The 21,762-nt window shown below is 44.0% G+C and overlaps 1 protein-coding gene across 2 annotated transcripts in view; it reads right to left on the bottom strand.

The window, feature by feature from the left end:
- The window catches only part of LOC140210982 (semaphorin-3G-like), a 229,440-nt gene that overhangs the window by 43,127 nt on the left and 164,551 nt on the right, over window positions 1-21,762 (bottom strand). For both annotated transcript variants that reach the window (XM_072280298.1, XM_072280299.1), the window contains exons 5-7: window positions 8,803-8,893; window positions 3,065-3,181; window positions 2,204-2,346 (exon numbers count right to left, since the gene is read on the bottom strand). In XM_072280298.1, coding sequence (XP_072136399.1) covers window positions 2,204-2,346; window positions 3,065-3,181; window positions 8,803-8,893 — 351 coding nt within the window. The remainder of the gene's footprint in view (window positions 1-2,203; window positions 2,347-3,064; window positions 3,182-8,802; window positions 8,894-21,762) is intronic.

Genomic DNA, 21,762 nt, shown 5'->3' with positions numbered 1-21,762 from the left:
ACCACCCTCTGACCCTGATACTTTCCTCCAATGACCTTAAAATTATGCCCTCAGATACTATCCATTTCTGTCCTGGGGGGGGGGGGGCGAGTCTCTGGCCATCCGCTCAGTCTATACCTCTTATCCTCTTGTACCCCTCTGTCAAGTCCTCATCGTCCTTCTCTCCAAAAAGAAAAGCCCTAACTCAGTCAAACCATCCTCATAAGGCATGCAGCATCCTGGTAAATCTCCTCTGCACCCTCTGCATCCTTAGCAACAGCAGCAGAATAAAAGAATGTCCTCTAGCACAGAGGCGAGGAGGAATTTCTTTAGACATGGAATGACAGAGTAAATGCACTATTGTGAAATTCATGCCTCAAATGGCTGTGGGTGCCAAGTCACGGGCTGTATTTAAAGCAGAGGGTGATGAGGGTTTTGATTAGTAAAGGGTGCCAAAGGTTATGGGGAGAAGGCAGGATGAAGATGGTTGAGAGAAATAATAAATCAGCCTTGAATGAATGGTGGAGCAGATTTGATGAGATGAATGGCCTAATTCTGCTCCTATGTCATATGGTCTTAAAGCAGTGTGGAATCTCACTACTGAATTAATTAATTAGTAATTAATTAATTAATTAATGTTAATTCCCCGGATGGCGGGACTGTCATATGTTGAAAGATTGGAGCGACTGGGGTTGTATACACTGGAATTTAGAAGGATGAGAGGGGATCTGATTGAAACATATAAGATTATTAAGGGATTGGACAGGCTAGAGGCAGGAAACATGTTCCCGATGTTGGGGGAGTCCAGAACCAGAGGCCACAGTTTAAGAATAAGGGGTAGACAATTTAGAACGGAGTTGAGGAAAAACTTTTTCACACAGCGGGTTGTGGTTCTGTGGAATGCTCTGCCTCAAGAGGCAGTAGAGGCCAATTCTCTGGATTCTTTCAAGAAAGAGTTAGATAGAGCTCTTAAAGATAGCGGAGTGAAGGGATATGGGGAGAAGGCAGGAAAAGGGTACTGATTGTGGATGATCAGACATGATCACAGTGAATGGCGGTGCTGGCTCGAAGGGCTGAATGGCCTACTCCTGCACCTATTGTCTATTGTCTATTGAAGTCCATGTTGCGGCCTATGAGGTTAGAAGAAAAACTGCCCTAATCTCTGAGTTACCTAGCTGCAGCAGGGAGAGTGGAGTAGAGGACCGATGGATTCCAGTATCAGTACATTCCTAACCAGCAGTGTCTACCCATGGCTTTGTCCTAGATCCAGAAGACAGGAGTGCATTAGGTCACAGTGCATGTTGGTAGCTCTTAAACACAACAGATTCTGCAGATGCTAGAAATCAAGAGCAATATACACAAAATTCTGGAGGAACTCAGCAGTTCAGGCAGCATCCATGGAGAGGAATAAACAATTGAAATTTCAGGCTGAGATCCCTCGTTAGGGATGAGTTATCCCAGGAGATACTACATTAACATGTTTCAAAATAAATTTATTATCAGCATACAAATGTGTTACCAAATACTGCATTGAGATTCATTTTCTTGTAGGCTTTCACTGTAAAAATTACAACAGAATTTTATGAAACTTGGAGTGACGAAGAACTGGTTATGGGAGGCAGAGGAACAGACATTGGACTGCTTCAAGTCGTTGAATAAGCCACAGCAGCATGGACTTCATAAAGACATGCTTGTACGAGTGTTTCCCCAGAAAATCATCCAGTCTTCCCCAACCAGAAGCCCGGTATGAAATAAGGGGCTTGTAATCTGCTGAGGGCTAGATCAGTTGCATCTAGGACTGTTGCTCCTTTCCATGCCCTATGGTGCATCAGGCAGCAAGCTTGCCACTTCTTTCGCATTTATCTGTTTTTCACAAGGACGAGTAGCTAGCTTGACTCTCAACCCAGCACTGATGGAAAGCATGCAAGGAGCCGGCTGGATGCGAACCTGGGACCAGTCGCCTTGAAGTGCAGTATGGAAGTTACTACACCTTTGGCATTTAGGACTGGTGATCCAGGAAAGTACAAGAGGTCAAAGTATGACCTACAGAAGGCTAACTAATGTGCAGAGTTGGTATTATATTCAACTCTTTACCATTGGTGTATTCTGCAGCAAGTTTTGAGAGCAGCAATAGGCTCAGAACATAAGGAATAGGTTAGGCCATCCTCCTGGCCAACGGGATCTCTCTCCATTCCACCATCCCACCCTTCATCCTCCAACTTACTGCACAGACACGGCCAATCCGGCTGTATATGGCTCGGACTTTGCCTTCTGATTCCATGGCCTTCTCCGTGAAGAAGAAGTAAACCTTGTCGTTGTCACGGTCAATGTTGTCTGGGATGAGGTGAGCCGCCACGAACTTGGGATCTGTGATAGAAGGAGAAAGAACAAGAATGCGGAGACGGTGGTGGAGGAGTGAGTCTCTACTTCTCAGAGATGGGGGCTTGTTTCTCTGTGTATTATAGGCATCTCAAAGTCTCAGACAATATGGACAATTTTAACTTTCAACTTGATGTGCTTAACACTTTATGCTGGGGATTGCAGGAGGGGGTGTGGGATGGACAGGCTGAGTTCTGAAGGATCTGTATATGCTGGAAAATGGGTGGGTTCTGGACACCAGCTGGGGTCTGGAGGACTAGATGTGAGCTGGAGGAGTGGCTGTGAGCTGGAGGACTGGTTGTGAGTTGGAGGACTGGCTGTGAGCTGGAGGACTGGTTGTGAGCCAGAGGACTGGCTGTGAGCCAGAGGACTGGCTGTGAGTTGGAGGACTGGCTGTGAGCTGGAGGACTGGTTGTGAGCTGGAGGACTGGTTGTGAGCTGGAGGACTGGCTATGAGCTGGAGGACTGGTTGTGAGCTGGAGGACTGATTGTGAACTGGAGGACTGGTTGTAAGCTGGAGGAGTGGCTGTGAGCTGGAGGACTGGTTGTGAGTTGGAGGACTGGTTGTGAGTTGGAGGACTGGCTGTGAGTTGGAGGACTGGTTGTGAGTTGGAGGACTGGTTGTGAGCAGGAGGAATGGCCTATATACACATTTGAAGAATGCATCATCAAGTTGACTGCTGATGTACAGTAAGATGCTGGTTACCTTGTAACAGTCGTTGATCGAGCTCAGTTCTCATGGCGGAACGTGTCCCCAGACTGCGGAAGATCACTTGTTCCCTCCCCAGGAAGTCGGCTGCCAGTCCCGAGTACAGCTCACCGTCTGAACATTGGAGGAAAATGAAGACGAGACAGTTAATCTCTGCAGAAACCACCACCCCCCAGCATGTGACTAATCACTTCCATTTTAAATAATATACAGTAATGCGAAATTAGGACAAATTTCTATTTCATTTGCAATATATAAGAAGGGCATTTGGCCCATAATATTTATGCCAGTTCTCAGAGCCACACCATCAATATAATCTCACCACATCTCACGGAACCTGTGCTCTCGCACATAACATTAACCTCCCCTTGATTCTCATTTGGATAAGGTTTTCAGTTTGACCCCTCTGGGCCCTAAGCTCTAGAGTTCCTTCACCAATCCACCCTCCGGCTCCATAAATCCAATCTTTCTGACCAGATTTTGGTCATTTGTTCTGCTATCTCTTTAAATGGCTAGTTGTTCTTGGTTGTCTTATCAATACCTATTGGAGGTCTTTGTGAAGCAGGAGGGAGGGGCTGAGTTACTTGTCCTGCTCTCTATTGTTCGTGTATATAAAACAAAGGATTAAGCTCCGTCCCAGTTGAGTCAATATACAATAGCAGTGGCACGGACTGTACAGCTGCTGACTCATACTCCAGAGACCTGGGTTCCACCTGACCTCTGGTGCTGTCCGCGTGGAGTTTGCACACTCTCCCTGTGATCACAACTTCCTTCTAATTGCTCTAGTTTTCTTTCACACACCAAAGATGTGCAATTTAGTGGATTATTAACACAAAATACTCTGCAGATGCTGGGGTCAAAGCAACACTCACAACACGCTGGAGGAACTCAGCAGGTCAGGCAGCATCCGTGAAAACGATCAGTCGACGTTTCGGGCCGGAACCCTTTGGCAGGACTGTAGGGGGAAGGGGCAAAGGCCCTATAAAGAAGGTGGGGGGAGAGTGGGAAGGAGAAGGCTGGTAGGTTCCAGGTGAAAAACCAGAAAGCGGAAAGATAAAGGGGTGAGGGATGGGAGGCAGGGAGGTGATAGGCAGGAAAGGTGAAGAAGGAATAGGGGAAAACACAATGGGTAGTAGAAGGAGGCAGAACCATGAGGGAGGTGATAGGCAGCTGGGGGAGGGGGCAGAGTGAAACTGGGATGGGGGATGGGAGGGAGAGGGAATTACCGGAAGTTGGAGAATTCAATGTTCATACCAAGGGGCTGGAGACTACCTAGACGATATATGAGGTGTTGCTCCTCCAACCTGAGTTTAGCTTCATTATGGCAGTAGAGGAGGCCATGTAAGGACATATCCAAATGGGAATGTGAAGCAGAGTTGAAGTGGATGGCAACTGGGAGATCCAGTCTGTTGCGGCAGACGGAGCAGAGGTGCTCAACAAAGCAGTCCCCCATCTGCATCGGGTCTCACCAATGTAGAGGAGGCCGCACCGGGAGCACCGGATGCAATAGATGACCCCAACAGACTCACAAGTGAAGTGTTGCCTCACCTGGAAGGACTGTTTGGGGCCCTGAATGGTGGCATGATGAGGCTAAACTCAGGTTGGAGGAGCAACATCTCATATATCATCTAGGTAGTCTCCAGCCCCTTGGTATGTACACTGAATTCTCCAACTTCTGGTCATTCCCTCCCCCTCCCTTCCCCTATCCCAGTTTCACTCTGCTCCCTCCCCCAGCTGCCTATCACCTCCCTCATGGGTCCGCCTCCCTACAGAGAGCAGTGGGAATTGTACCCCAGTCACTGGAACTGTAAAGCATTGTGCTCACCACTAGGCTACCATGCCATCCCTATGATATCCTATTGTATTCTTTATTTTAAATGTTGTAAATGCCTGCAAGAAAATGAATTCCATATATCGTATATAGTGACATACTGTTTATGTAACATAGAAAATAGAAAACCTACAGCATAATACAGGCCCTTCGGCCCACAAAGCTGTGCTGAACATGTCCTTACCTTAGAGATTACCTAGGGTTACCCATAGCCCTCTATTTTTCTAAGCTCCATGTACCTATTCAGAAGTCCCTTAAAAGACCTTATTGTATCCGCCTCCACCACCATTGCCAGCAGCCCATTCCACGCACTCACCACCCTCTGCATAAAAAACTTACCCCTGACATCTCCTCTGTACCTACTTCTGATAACAAATTAACTTTGAGTTTAAATGCTGCTGACAAGCTGATTATACAGTTTTTTACTTTTTTTTGCAACTGAGTTGAGTACAATGATCTGACTTTTAGGAGTAACCAATAAACTAGGTGAAAAGCATATTTTTTTTCCAAAAGCTGCGGTAAACCTTTTAACACCTTCCCAGTGCAGGGGTTTGGAGGAGTGATTTATAGAGAGAATTAAACACTCTGGATTATGAACCAGGAAGAGACAGAGAGAGAGAGAAGCACCACACAGCTACATAGCGGAATTCAGGATTACACATGGTGCAGGGAATCCAGGCAAGTCTGGGTCTCTGAGAGACTTGAAACAAGAAATTTTGACAGCAGGGCTGCTCTTAAAGTTCAAGTCTTGCTACCGAGGTAGCTTCAGTGAGGGATTTGCATCATCGAGAGGAAGGAACTGCATGTGTTTCCATAGCAACCTTCACTGACCTCACGTCATCCAAAGCCCCCTGCAACCAAAGGTGTAATGTTTGCAGTGTTGTAATTGAGAAAACATGGCTGTTAATCTATATGTTTCCACAGACAACTCTGAGGTAAAGAGAAATTGATTGGAGTATACAGATTGTCCAAAACACTGGAGATAATTTCCTCTGTTTGCCTTCAATGTAATGCTACAAGATCTTTTACATTTATCTAAAATGGCAGATGGGACCTTGGTTTAATACCTGTTCCAAAAAGCATCTGTGTTTCTACTCCCCTATGAGCATCAGGTTAAAGGTACTGCTCAAGTGAATGGAGATACTTGTCATAAAGGAAGTGCAACAAAAGTTCACCAGTCTAGTTCCGGGGCGGTGGTCTGATGTGAAAAAGACTGGGTCGACATTGCCCAGAGTCATAGTGCCAGAGATTTACACAGACCAGAAACAGGCCCTTCGGTCTAAGTCCACAATGACCGTCAACCATTCCTACCCCATTTCTGCACTAAAATCACTTTATTCCCCCCACACTCCCAGTGGGGTGGCATGGTAGCGTAGTGTTAAGCACAACACTTTACAGTACAGGCAAACCAGGTTCAATTCCTGCTGCTGCCTGCAAGGAGTTGCCCCGTGACCGCATGGGTTTTCTGCGAGTGCTCCAGTTTCCTCCCACTGTCCAAAGACAATGGTTGGTTGATTAATTGGTCATTGTAAGTTATCCCATGATTAGGCTAGGATTAAATCGGGGGGTTGCTGCGTGGTGTGGCTTGAAGGACCCGTAGAACCTATACTTTGTTGTACCTCAATAAATAATAAAATAAAGACATAAACAACTTGGAGTATTGTGTACATTTCTGGATGCCTCATAATAGGAAGGATGAGGAAGCTTTAGAGAGTGTGCAGAGGAGACTTACCAGATGCTGCCTGGAACAGAGAGCACACCTGATAAGGAAAGGTTGAGCAAGCTGAGGCTTTTCTCTCTGGAGCGAAGGAAGATGAGAGGTGACTTGATAGAGGTGTACAAGATGATAAGAGACATGGATTGAGTGGATAGCCAGAGACCTTTTCCCAGGGCGAAAGTGGCTGATAATTTTAAGGTGATTGGAGGAAAGGTGTCAGAGGAAATTTTTTCACACAGAACGTGGTGAGTGCGCGGAAAGCCCTGCAAGGAGTGGTGCTGGTGGCAGATGCATTGGGGAAATTTAAGAAATTCTTAGATAGACACGTAAATGACAGAAGAATGGAAGTCAGTGTTGGAGGAAAGGATTAGATTGATCTTGGTACCTCATTGTGGGCCGAGGAGCCTGTATTGTGCTATAGTGTTCTATGTTCTATATTCTAACTCCTCCGAGATTCTCTCACTCACCTACACACCAGTTGCAATTTACTGTTGCAGATTAACCTCCTAACCTGCACACCCGTGGAATACAGGCAGAAACCAGAGCACCTATTTCACCCAAAGTCCCAGTTCAGCAACATCTACATATGTTCAGACACTTCTGCACCTAGCGTCGCTTTCTGTACATAAAATCAGTCTACACTACTAACACCATTCCCCTGCCAAAGCATGCAATGTCTGAGCAGTGCACTGGCAACGAGATATTCTGTAGCAATTGACCAACCATTCTTCGACAACACTTCCTAAACCCATGATTGTAGTCATCGAGTCATATAGCATAGAAACAGGTCCAACTGATCCCCGCTAACCAAAAGGCCCATTTACGCTCGTCCTATTTGTCCGCTTTTGGCCCATATGTCTTTTAAATGTTGTCAATGTACCTGCCTCAACCACTTCCTCTTGCTCCTCATTCCATACAAGAATTACCCTCTGGATGAAAGGAGCCCAGAAGAATAAGAGGGGTCTCATTAATACATACAAAATTCTGACAAGGTTGTCCCAACTGGATGCAAGGTGGCTGCTCGACATAAGAAATAGGGACAGGAATTGGCAGTCTGGCCTGTTGAGCCCACTCCACCATTCAGTAAGATCATGGCTAATCTGGCCATGGACTCAACTCCATCTTTTTTCCCCCCATAACCCTTAATTTCCCTGCAATGCAAATAACTATCTAACTGTCTTAAATATATTTAATGAGGTAGCCTCAACTGCTCCCTGGACAGAGAATACCACAGATTCGCTGCTCTCTGGGAAAAGCTGTTTCTCCTCATCTCCATCATAAATCTATTCCCACAAATCTTGAGACTCTGTCCCCTAGTTCTAGTTTCACTTACTAGTGGAAACAACTTTGCTGCCTCTATCTTATCTATCGCTTTCATAATGTTACATGCATCCTTTTGCTTTTGAAATGTCTCAGCATGAAATAATGGTGGGGCAGATGGTGAACAAAGAATTATGTATTAAGTACAGTTAAACTTGAGATAAATTGTCACTCAGCCCCCTCCCTGTACAGATCGAATATTCCTTGTATCGGATAGTGATCTGCTGTCACGTTCTTTCTGGCTGATCACTGCATATTCAGCATACTTTGTCTGGATATTCATTGGTCAGCAGGTCAATAATTTTATCACTTCTCTAAGTTGGTGGTACAATGTGTGGCGACACTTGTGGGCTGCCCTCAGCACATCCTTAGGTTGTGTTGGTTAATAAGCAAATAATGCAATTCACTTTTGTTTTGATGTACATGTGACAAAGCAAATGAATCTGAATCTAAATCTGAAGATCACAATCTCAAGGTATGGAGAGTGATCTTAAAGACTTGGGTGAAGAAAACTGCTTCATTCAGAGGCTGATGAAGCTGTGGAATTCACTGTTGTAGAACACTGTGGAGGTCAAGCCACTGAATATACCTAAGAAAAAGGTAGATGAATCCCTAGATGCAAAAAGGCATAGAGAAGAGTGGAAATATGGCATTGAGAGTGCAGGTCAGCTATGATTGTACTGAGTGGTGGACACGACTTGAAGAATCTTCTCACCCCTATCTATTCTGTCGCCATGCAAGACAGGAACCCCTGACTGAAGATGAGAGAAGCAACTAATCCTTTCAAAGAGACAGCTGGAAGTGGAACAAATTGCTGAGGAAGTCCCATCATTGGATTGTTTGATTACTTTGGAACTTTCTACTCACCAATCAGGATGCTTGCGAAAGGTCGATTGGGGTCATATGGACATTTGCCCCGCCCATTTTCCATGCTGTTCCTCTCCATCCTGAAGGCACGCTTGAAAAGGTAAATGGAAAGAATAGAATGAGGTCAGTACCGGTCTGGTCAATAGCGACAAGAAACCAAACGATATGGTTCATGGTAAATGCTCCTCCAGGATTATTACTCTAAAACTTCCACATTCTTTCTATGAGATGACTAGAACTCAACAAGTGTGGTCTACACTGAATTGCATAAAGCTGAAACATTACCTCATGGCTCCTGAACTCAATTCCCTGACTAATGAAGGCAAACACACCATACCCCCTCAAACAGCACCCCAAACTAACTTCAGCTCTAGATCCATCAGCACTGGCCACTTTCCTTGTATGAACACAGCTCTGTTCATAAAGACTGACACCCATCTTCAGATTGAAGAGCATTCCATTCCATCAATTACTCCTTAACTAGTTCCACAGGCAAAATATTACTCAGTTTGACACATCCTTCCATCTGAAATTAATTGCTCTTCCTTCAAGTCTCACCAATGCCCTTGAATGGAAAGTCCTACAGGAGCCTTAGGACCCAGACCACCAGCTTCAGGGACAGTTCTTACCCCTCAAGCATCAGGTTCTTGAAACAAAAGGGATAACTTCACTCAACTTCACTTACCCCAACGATGAACTGTTCCCATAAACAATAGACTTGCTTTCAAGGACTCTTCATCTCATGTTCTTGATATTTAGTGCTTATTTATTTATTATTTCTTTTTTTCTTTCTTCCTTTTTCTATTTGCACAATTTGTTGCCTTATGCACACTGGTTGTTCTCCCTGTTGGTGTTATTCTATTAAGGTTATTGGACTTATTGAGGATTGTGTATGGTGATATATATGTGTGTGTGTGTACTTTGATAATAAATTTATTTTGAATTTTGAACAAAGTCAAGAGCCATATGCAGAATTTAGTCACCACTGTGAAGCTCTGTAAAGAGGAAGGAAGACCTGTCTACTCATGTAAACTTCAGGCAAATATTCACCAAGTATGCTATTATCTGCACTCATATGAACTGAGAGAGCCCAATTATTCCCAGTTGACTGTTAATACCATTGCTTTTCTCTTCCTCACAGATGTCAGTGTCAAATATTTCCTGTCCAAAAAGAGTGTAAAACTGTACATCAGAATTGAATATATTCTCCACAAAGTACTCTCAAGACACAAGGTTCAAAGCAGGCTTTACAAGGTAAATGTAGCAAGGATATTTCCCCTAAGAGGGCAATCTAGAACCGGTCTCGGTACAATGGACACTCATTTAGGAAAGGGATTAGGAGGAATTTCTTCCTCTCAGTGGTCATGACTCTGTACAATTCTTTGTCCCGCAAAGCCATTGATGTTGGGTCAATGAATTTGTGCAAAGCTGTAACTCACAGATTTTTGAGGTTAAAGGAGAATCTCGAGTTACGCGGATGAGACAGGAAAATCTGAAGGCGAACTATTATGTTACTGAATGGGGAAGAGGTCTCCTGGTTACAGTGGGACTTTGATATAATGTTAGGTGAGAAGGCAGGGGAGTGGGACTAAATGGGAGAATGGATCAGCTCATGATAAAATGGCGGAGCAGACTCGATGGGCCGAATGGCCGACTTCTGCTCCTTTGTCTTATGGTCTAATGCAGATTTGGGCTGAGAAGAGGCAGATGGAGTTCAGTCCAGAAGAGTCTAGAAGGTCGAATTGAAGGCAGAATACAGCAGAGTATGGAGTTAGTGGCAGGATTCGTAGTAGGGTGGAGAAACAGAGGGATCTTAGAGTTCACGCCCAAAGTTGCAGTGCATGTTAAGAAGGCATATGTTATGTTGGCCTTTATTAGTCAGGGGAATTGAGTTCAAGAGCCTTGAGGTAATGTTGCACCTCTATAAGACTCTGCCTAGACCATACTTGGAAAATTGTGTTCATTTCTGGTCGCCTTATTAGAGAAGGATGTGGAAGCTTTAGTGAGAGTGCAAAGGAAATTTATCAGGACGATGCCTCGATTAGAGAGCACATCTAGAAGAATAGTTTCAGTGAGCTAGAGCTTTTCTCTTTCAACAGAAGAATGATAAGAGGTGACGACAGAGGTGTACAAGACGAGACACAAATCGAGTGGACTGCCAGAATCGATAAGAGACACAAATCGTTTGGACAGCCAGAAACATTTTTCTAGGGTGGAAATGGCTTTTACAAAGGGGCATAAGTTTAAGGTTTTGGGATGAAAGTATAAGGAGATGTTAAAAATAATATTTTTTTTACACGTAGTGGTGAGTTTGTGGAATGTGCTGCCCTGAGTAGTGGTAGAGGCAGATACATTAGGGACAATTAAAATACTCATAGATAGACAAAGGCACTACTGAAAAATGGAGGGCTTTGCAGAAGGGAAGTGTTAGATTGATCTTAGAGCAGGGTAAAAGGCCAGCATAACATCATATAAAACAACAGCAGTGTTCTATGTTCTATAACAGCAATCCTCTCCCACCACAGATGCTGTTCAACCAACTGGGTTCCTCCATTTTGAATGCTGCTCCAGGTTCCAACATTTACAATATCCTGTGTCTACATTAACCAAGGTCCTGATCTATACTAGCATCCATGCGCCCATCCCAGCATGGGCAGCACAGTAGTGTAGCAGTTAGTGCAATCGCTTTACAACTCCAGCCACCATCGCCTGGGGTTCAATTCCCACCACTGTTAGTAAAGAGCTTGTGTGTTCTCCACATGACCATATCAATTTCCTCAAGGTGCTCCAGTTTCCTTCCACATTCCAAAGACGTGCGTTGAGGGTTACGGTTAGTAAGTTCTAGATGTACTATGTATGTGCTAGAAGCACGTAGGCTCCCCCAGCACAATCCTCGCTGGTCTGATTTGATGCAAACGATGCCTTTCATGGTATGTTTTGATGGATGTGTGGCAAATAAAGCTAATCTTATCTTTATCTTTGATTCTCAGCTCAAAACTATCTATCCGTCTTATCTTTGAACTTACTTACTGACCGAGAAGCAGAAGGTGTCCATGGACCTGTATCTGTACGTGAAGAAGCTGCTGAACATTGAGCAGAGGGTAGTGTTGATCAGAAATGCCCTGCAGAATGCCCAGAAGCGGCTGAGATGCCAGAACCTCAGTATCACTGGTGGGAAGACCTACTTAGAGTCTGGCATTTACCCACTGGCTGCTCAGAGCCAGCGAATGCTTCCCAGGGACAGCAGGACTGGGTTTCTGCTGCCAGCCACTCAAGAGGAGGGAGCTCCTGCAGTGATCTTGCAGGACCCCTTGGTTAATGGTAGGGGTCCATAGCTTGAAAAAGGTTGGAAACCCCCAGTCTAATGGGTTCTACTGAACAGATTGATAGAAGGGGCAGAGGAGGAGAGGGGAATATGCCATGACTAAAACTAAACCAATGGCCTGGCAAGTTTCTAATCTTCACAGTGCTCTGGAGTTGGCCAATCTTTTGAGGGTACAGAGGAAAATGATGTGTCCCTATATTTCCAGCATCTGCAGAATTCCTCATGTTTGTGTGTCCCTATATCAGTTGGGATAGCCATCCCTCTCTGCAGCTTTCCTTTCTTCCTTTCTGGTGCAGACTCAATGGGCTGAATGGCCTAGTTCTGCTCCTATATCTTATGGTCTCATGGAGAATTCTGAAGACTTTCTATCTCAGTCTATGAGGACTGAAGAGATATGAACTTTAAATGCCTTTGCCATGACCTTTTCATTCTAGACTTTCTAGCATGAGAAAGCAGCTACAGTGTTCAATTCTGAGTGCACAGCAGTGATTTCAGTTGACAAGACTGACTGATGTGTCTCACTGTCTGAGCAAGGAACCCTAGTCATGCTGAGATACAGCTAGAGTTGTCCAATACGCCAAGAACGAAGTCAGCTGAACCAACAATCGAAAGGACTTTATAGATCTCTGAGTAAGTTATCTCAGTGCAGCTATTAGTTTACATTGGACAAGTTGGGTCATTGGTGATTCCAAAGGTTGAATGATAATTAAACTTGAAATGATTTGATTTGATTTGATCATATTTACTCGCTGTTTCTCTCTGTCTCTCTTGCGCTCTCTCTAAATCCATCTGTCTCACATTCTCCACGTGCCTTGATATATTTTGTGTCTCGAAATGTCAACCCATTTAGCGGTAAACCAGGATAATCAAAAGCCCCACCCACCCTGGACATTTTCTCTTCTTCCCTCTTCCATCAGGCGGAAGATACAAAAGCCTGAAAGCACGTACCACCAGGCTCAAAGACAGCTTCCATTCCACTGTTAGGTTTATTGAAATAGTTTCGTGAAACAACAAGATGGAGTCTTGATCTCACAACCGACCTCATTATGATCTTGAACCTTATTGGTACCTGTACTGTACTCTCTCTGTAGCTGTTACACTTTATTTTGCATTATTATTGCTTTACCTTGTACATCCTTAATGCATTATGTAATGATTTGATTCATATGAATAGTATGCAAGGCAATTTTTCACTATATCTTGGTACACGTGACCATAATAAACACAATTGGGTTTCTCCAAGGATGGTCAATCAACTGATTGATAAGTATACAAAAACCGAGCATTTGGAGGACACACAAATAAGCGAACAGCACTCTGATGATAGATCCTCATATGCTGACGAAATGTTTGCAAGTAAATTGCCGAGATCTGAGAACAACTCAACCCAACCATCAACCACCTGGAATAGACATTTTTGGAGTTATTTCCAACAAAAAACCAATTCCAATTCCAATTCTCCCTTCCTCTATGTTCTCTGGTGATCAAAAATTCCAAAGGTTCCTGATGAAATTTCTCTTCTTCTCATTCTTATATCATACCCCTAGACCAGGGGTTCCCAACCTTTTTTATGCCATGACCAATACCATTAAGCAAGGGGTCCATGGCCCTCAGGCTGGGAACCCCTGCCCTAGACAGTATCCTCTTGTTATTGACCCTCCTCTCCACATCCAACCTGTAAAGTCCTACCACGGTTTCCTATGGGTGTCCAGTCCCCTCCCACATTCCAAAGATGTAAGGTGCGGCCATATTACGTTGGTGCCAGAATCATGGATACCAGCAGGCTGTCCCCGACACATCATCAGACTCTGTTGGTCATAGATGCAAAATGATGCATTTCACTGTATGTTTCAAAGAAAGCTAATATTTATCTTTTCCTCTTTAGATCCCCTCTCATGCTTTTAAATTCTAGTGACTACAGATCTGGTTGACCCAATCTCACTCATTGGACAGACCTGCCTTGCTAGGGATCAGTCTTATCGTTGCTTTCCTTCTATGGTAAGTATATTCTTACTGATGTTATAAGGACATGCTTACAGTTTTCCAAGAATAGAAACTGCAGAAAAAATGTCTGCAGTGTGCTTGTAGAGTTATACACACGGGGAGCCTTCCCTGCCTGTTTCTTAGTGGGCTGCAGGTCATTACTGCTTGCTCTGAGAAGAGATCAGCCCCACTTCCCCACAACACATCTATGACCCCTAGTCCTTCCCTCAGCTAATTTTCCAAACAAATTTTACTTAGAGATACGGCATGGTAACAGGCCCTTCTGGCCCAGCTCTGTAGACCGTAGACACAAACGATGCACTTCGAAGACCTTTTGAAGGTCATTAACCAAACAACATGGCCCAATTGCACCCATGTGACCTAGTAACCTGTATGTCATTGTAATGTGGGAAGAAACTAGAAAGGAAATTCTGTCATAGGGAGAATGTACTTACATACAGTGGCTGAACAGAACCTGGATCGCTGGTGGTGTGCTTGCGTTATGCTAACCAATATGCTACCGTGTTGACTTATAAATCAGAGCATTGAGTATAGGAGTTGGGATGTATTATTGAAATTGTATAAGGCATTGGTGAGGACAAATTTGGAGTATTGTATACAGTTTTGGTCACCGAATTATAAGAAAGATGTCAACAAAGTAGAGAGAGTACAGAGAAGATTTACTATAATGTTACCTGGGTTTCATCACCTAAGTTACAGAGAAAGGTTGAACAAGTTGGGTCTTTATTCTTTGGAACGTAGAAGGTTGAGGGGGAACTTGATAGAGGTATTTAAAATTATGAGGGGAATAGATAGAGTTGACATGGATAGGCTTTTTCCATTGAGAGTGGGGGAGATTCAAACAAGAGGACATGAGTTGAGAGTTAAAGGGCAAAAGTTTAGGGGTAACATGAGGGGGAACTTCTTTACTCAGAGAGTGGTGGCTGTGTGGAAGAAGCTTCCAGCAGAAGTGGTTGAGGCAGGTTCGATGTTGTCGTTTAAAGTTAAATTGGACAGCTATATGGACAGGAAAGGAATGGAGGGTTATGGGCTGAGTGCAGGTCGGTGGGACTAGGTGAGAGTAAGAGTTCGGCACGGACTAGAAGGGCTGAGATGGCCTGTTTCCGTGCTGTAATTGTTATATGGTTATATGGTTATATGGTCTAATACCCAAATATTTCTAAGATGCCATTCAGACCTTGGGAAGTTTGGTGCAATAATATATATTGTGAACCAGTGTCATAAACAACACTGGAATTAAAATAATTCTCTGAACTAAATGGTTCAGAGAAGACAAAGGCCATTGTTACATGCTGTTTACTGAATACCACCCCCTACCCTCACCTCTCCATCACTTCACTCCATCATTCAGTGCTTTATTGCCCACATTACAGCTATGAAATGCTGCATTTTTAAATTTTTTCATTAAATGAACATGGGAATTTCTGACAATCTCTCAGTCAGGTCAGCCATGCCCTAGGATAGACAAATACATTTGATATCTCTGTCTCCTTGAGCAGAACAGATGCCATTCTCACAGGATTCAAATCTCCTAATCCATTGCTTAGTGACTGCAAGTCAGCCAAGAGTGCATTGACTGACTTTTAGATGACTTGCAGCTGTCAGTCCATGTACTCTGTCCCAGAGGGAAGAGACCAAAGAGCGGCTATCGATTTCTTTCTGTGCAAAGTAAGACCTCCTAAGTGGGCTATTAAATCTTCATTAAAACCTTCACATACTGTAAATCAAACGACAGAACCATTCGAAGGTAATAAACTAAAGTCCAAGACAGGAGTTCTCATCCTGGGGCTCACGTACCTCTCAGTAAAGATCCATGGCATAAAAAACGTTGGGAACCACTGGTCTAAGATATCATACTTCCTTCTGTGTTTTGCTGTCATGTTACACTAACTCCCTTTAGCTGAGTACTGGTGCATCGATATATCGAACAGAAAAGTTAAAAGTTGGTTGGATGTGAAATTGCCAGCTAGAGCAATGAAAGGACAGCATTATGCCTTGGCTATACTGGTGGACAACATGTCCACTTAGTTACTAATAAAGGTGCTAAATTGTTCAAGTTTGCAGGACATGCAGAGATGAATGAATGAATGATAGAGTCATTGAGACATACAGAATGGAAACAAACCCTTTGGGCACAACTTACCCATGCTGGCCAAATTAGCTGGTCCACCCAACTGGTCCACCACAACCAAAATTTCCTTCTGAGCTAGTCCTATTTGCTTAAGATCTTTCCTCCCTGTACAGATGTAATTAACTGAGGGGTCTTTAGATCCCAGGTTAGGAACCCCTGCCATACACCCACCACACCCTTCTTATTTCCACTCCACCTTCTTCAAGGTTCAAGGCTTCATGGTTGATGGACTGGGCCTTGTTCACTATGGCCTCAATGGAGGAGGAACTCTGGGCAGCTCACCAGCATATCAGCTAGTATGACGCTTCACAGTGCTGCCTGTAAGATCTGGGCTCAATTCCTGCTGCCGTCTATAAGGAGTTTGTACATACTTCCCGTGACCGTGTGGATTTCTTCTGTGTGCAATGGTTTCCTCCCACATTCCAAAAGACGTACGAGCTAGGTTTACTAAGTTGTGGTCATGCTACACTGGTGCCCGAAGTGTGGTGACTCTTGCAAGAATGAGCCTGGGAACGAAAGGGTTATGTATGAGGAGCGTTTGATGGTTCTGGGCCTGTACTTGCTGGAGTTTAGAAAAATGGGTGGGGGGGGCGGATCTCACTGAAACCTATTGAATATTGAAAGACTGAGATGGTCAACATGGAGAGAGTACTTTTTATAGTTAGAATTCTAGGACCAGAGGCCACAGCCTCAGAATACAAGGACATCATTGTAGAACAGAGTTGAGGAGGAATCGCTTTAGACAGAGGGTAATGAATCTGAGGGTGGCTGTGGAGGCCAAGTCATTGGGTATATTTAAGGCAGAGGTCGATAGGTTCTTGATGAATAAGGGTGTCAAAGGTTACGGGGAGAAGGAAGGAGAATAGGGTTGAGAGGGATAGTAATTAAGGTGCCATTTGTAAAATGTTTGTAAGTTCTCCATGTGGCCACTTGGTTTTCCTCCAGGTGCTCTGGTTTCCTCCACAGTCCAAAGATTTCCCAATTAGTAGCTTAATTGGTCATTGTAAATTGACCAGTGATTAGTCATTGGATATATTTAAAGTGGAGGTTGATTTGTTCTTGATTAATCAGGGCATCAAAGGTTATGAGGAGATGACAGGAAGATGGGGTTCAGTGGGATAATAAATCAGCCATGATAGAGTGACAGAGCCGACTTGATGGGCTGAATGGTTTAATTCTGCTCCTACGTCTTATGGTCTTACAGTCTTATGAGGTGTTGTGCATACGTATGCAGTTTGAATAAAGTTAATGTTCTTTGTTAGGACTCTTCATTTTTCACACTTTCCAACCTGTTCACCCCACAATTAATTGTTAGACTTTACAAATTCACTGAACACATGCATCTTACAGAATGCACATTTCTAAACCGGCTTTGTATCTAAAGCAGATAGCTTACAAATTCAGGCTGTTGATCACCAAAAGAATGCCCATAGGCACAGAGCCTAACAATCCAGACCAAAGCTTTGATTGTAGTTGCCGACAAAGAGTCCCAACTCCCAAGAGAAATTAATTGAGATAAAGATCAATCGGATAACGCAACTAAATTCTTGTGAACAACAGTTCTTGGTTTCCTTGCAGAGGCTGTCAGCAACTCCATCTTGGACTCCACACATTTCACTCTGTTCTTTCCTGTGTGTGTTCATTACCATAGCTGAGTGCAGGTTTAAAGATTATTAAGATTATTTTTCTTGCACTTTTGTTGTTTTTGCATCCCTCTCTGTGCTGATGCCTTTTCTCCTTCACTCTCTCCCCCTCTCTATCTCTCTCTCTCTCTCCCCCTCAGCCTCTTCCTGTGACTGCTCTTTCTGTCCCTCTCTAAGCCTTTTTATAAGCCACTTGCTCTGACCCCGCTTTGTGGCCTTTCCAGTGGCTTCTTTTGATGTGTTTCTGACCTTCCCACTTGTCTAGGCCTCTCTCTGTGGCCACTCTATGTGGTCCTTCTGTCATCCCACCCTGTGATCCATCCCAGCGTGTCTCCCTCCCCCCTCCCCGTCACTCTCTCACTCTCTCTTTCTTTCTGGGACTCTTTTTCAGCTCTCATCTCCAAGGGTTCCTTTGGCTCGCTTTGCTTTCCCCATTCATCTCTAAGATGCATTTGATGTAAACCGCAGATTTTCTACCCCAGCAATGGGCAATGATCTTTGTTGTTCATTGCTCTTGGCAACTAATATTTCTAACTCTGGTCCCAGATTAAAGGTTGACATCTATCCGTTGATGAAGTATGAACCTCCAGGTTGAGTCGGTGGTGAAGAAGGCGAATGCAATGTTGGCATTCATTTCTAGAGGAATAGAGTATAGGAGCAGGGATGTGATGTTGAGGCTCTATAAGGTGTTGGTGAGACCTCACTTGGAGAACTGTGGGCAGTTTTGGTCTCCTTATTTAAGCAAGGATGTGCTGACGTTGGAGAGCGTACAGAGAAAATTCATTAGAATGATTCTGGGAATGAGAGGGTTAACATATGAGGAACATTTGTCCACTCTTGGTCTGTATTCCTTGGGGTTTAGAAGAATGAGGGGAGACCTCATAGAAACATTTCGAATGTTGAAAGGCATGGACAGAGTGCATGTGGCAAAGTTGTTTCCCATGATGGGGGAGTCTAGTATGAGAGGGCATGACTTAAGAATTGAAGGGTACCCATTCAGAACAGAAATGCCAAGAAATTTTTTTAGTCAGAGGGTGGTGAATCTGTGGAATTCGTTGCCATGGGCAGCAGTGGAGGCCAAGTCATTGGGTGTATTTAAGGCAGAGATTGATAGGTATCTGAGTAGCCAGGGCATCAAAGGTTACGGTGAGAAGGCGGGGGATTGGGACTAAATGGGAGAATGGATCAGTTTATGGTAAAATGGGGGAGCAGACTCGATGGGCCAAATGGCCAACTTCTGCTCCTTTGTCTTATGGTCTTATGGACTAGAAGAATTGACAAAGCTCAAATGGAGGCAGGCAAACTGTTAAGTGTTAAAGAGCCTTTGAATTTATGCACATAGAGTCAGATTATAAAAAACACTCCTTCAATGTTGATTGGATTTAAGACTGAGTCTGTGGCAGTTCTGGAGGTTTTTGGTTTGAATGATTTGATGCAGCACATAGAGGCTTTGACTTTGAAACAGATGTTCAACTCAGCTGATCTTTCCTCTTTCATGTATTTTCCCAGGTGTGATATATTTCCTAAGATATAAAACATTCTGGTATATTTTATAAGATAGTTTGCTTTCATAAGATCTTCATGAATTTGGTTCCAGACAGTGAATTCCCAATCTCAATGTATAGACTTTCTATCATATTATGGGTTATTTTGTATTTGATCTTGGACCTGTGTTCTCTGGTAGTTATATGTTCCACCACTAGTTTCTGCCACAGTTTCCATTTACTTTACTGTATTGATATCATTCTTGATTCTTGAAGCCCAGATGCTAAGGACCAAAGTGAGTGAGCTTGGAAATAGAGGCCTCAAGGTTGAAGCTCCTGGGTCTACTTGTTCAGCGGTCAGAGGCCCGATGTCTATGTGTTTGAGAGTCCATGGCCTGGGCCTGGAGGCATGGAGGTGGCCTGCCCTGAGGCTGGAGGCCTGTCGATGTGTATGTGTGGGTGGGTGGGTCTTAGGGTGGGAAAGCAGCTTGTTTCGCTGTTGTTTGGTCGTGTGGTTATTGTTGTTACTTGTGTTGTTCTGCCGAACATTGTGAGAATGCTATGTTGGTGCCGGAATGTGTGGCGAACTTGCGGGCTGCCCCCAGCACATCCTTAGGTTGTGCTGGTTGTGAATACAAACAAAACGTTTCACTGTATCATTTGATGTACATGAGAAAAATAAATATGTATCTGAATCTGATCTTTAACACAGTTAAACTTTCTCAGCTCAAAAGCCAACAACCTCAGGCTCTCCTCATCATCACTGGAAAACTGACTGCTAGTTCACGGAGTGAGAGTTGAAAGGATGGGTATCCACCAAGGTTATAATGTTGAAGCAAGGATGCAATGTTGAGGCTTTATAAAGCACTGGTGAGGCTTCATTTGGAGTATTGTGAGCAGTTTTGAGCCCCCCATCTAAGAAAGGAACTGCTGACATTGGAGAGCATTCAAAGGAGTTTCATGAAAATTATTTCAGGATTGAAAGGCTTGTCATATGAGGAGTGTTTGATGGCTCTGGGCCTCTACTCACTGGAATTCAGAAGAATGGAGATAATCTCACTGAAACCTATCAAAGGGAGTGGATGTGGAGAGGATGTTTCCTATGGTGGGGGGAGTTTCAGACCAGAGGACACAGCCTCAGAATAGAGAGATGTCTTTTTAGAACGGAGATGAGGGTGAATTTCTTTAGCCAGAGGGTGGTGAATCTGTGGAATTTGTTGCCACAGATGGCTGTGGAGGCCAAGTTATTGGATATATTTAAGGCAGAGATTGATAGATTCTTGATCATTCAGGGTATGAAGGGATATGGAGAATAGGCAGATTGGAGATAAGAGGGAAAATGGATCAGCCATGATGAAATAGTGGAGCAGACTCGATGGGCCAAATGATCTAATTCTGCTCCTTTATCTTATGGTCTTATGATTATCTTGTGACAGTCTACAGGGAGATCTTTAAGGAATGATGATGCAGCTTTGCCTTGGCAGTCAAAGTGAAGGATAATCCAAAGAGCTTTTACAGGTATATTAAGAGGAAAAGGATTGTAAGGGATAAAATTGGTCCTCTTGAAGATCAGAGTGGTCGGCTATGTGCGGAACCAAAGGAAATGGGGGAGATCTTAAATAGGTTTTTTGCGTCTGTGTTTACTAAGGAAACTGGCATGAAGTCTATGGAATTAAGGGAAACAAGTAGTGAGATCATGGAAACTGTACAGATCGAAAAGGAGGAGGTCCTTGCTGTCTTGAGGAAAATTAAAGTGGACAAATCCCCGGGACCTGACAGAGTGTTCCCTCGGACCTTGAAGGAGACTAGTGTTGAAATTGCAGGGGCCCTGGCTGAAATATTTAAAATGTCGCTGTCTACAGGTGAGGTGCCGGAGGATTGGAGAGTGGCTCATGTTGTTCCGTTGTTTAAAAAAGGATCGAAAAGTAATCCGGGAAATTATAGGCCGGTGAGTTTAACGTCAGTAGTAGGTAAGTTATTGGAGGGAGTACTAAGAGACAGAATCTACAAGCATTTGGATAGACTGGGACTTATTAGGGAGAGTCAACATGGCTTTGTGCGTGGTAGGTCATGTTTGACCAATCTATTGGAGTTTTTCGAGGAGGTTACCAGGAAAGTGGATGAAGGGAAGGCAGTGGATATTGTCTACATGGACTTCAGTAAGGCCTTTGACAAGGTCCCGCATGGGAGGTTAGTTAGGAAAATTCAGTCACTAGGTATACATGGAGAGGTGGTAAATTGGATTAGATATTGGCTCGATGGAAGAAGCCAGAGAGCGGTGGTAGAGAATTGCTTCTCTGAGTGGAGGCCTGTGACTAGTGGTGTGCCACAGGGATCAGTGCTGGGTCCATTGTTATTTGTCATCTATATCAA

The sequence above is a fragment of the Mobula birostris genome, chromosome 16 (assembly GCF_030028105.1).
Source record: "Mobula birostris isolate sMobBir1 chromosome 16, sMobBir1.hap1, whole genome shotgun sequence".
In the NCBI taxonomy this organism is placed as follows: Eukaryota; Metazoa; Chordata; class Chondrichthyes; order Myliobatiformes; family Myliobatidae; genus Mobula; species Mobula birostris.
This window is presented reverse-complemented; position numbering and strand designations above follow the sequence as displayed.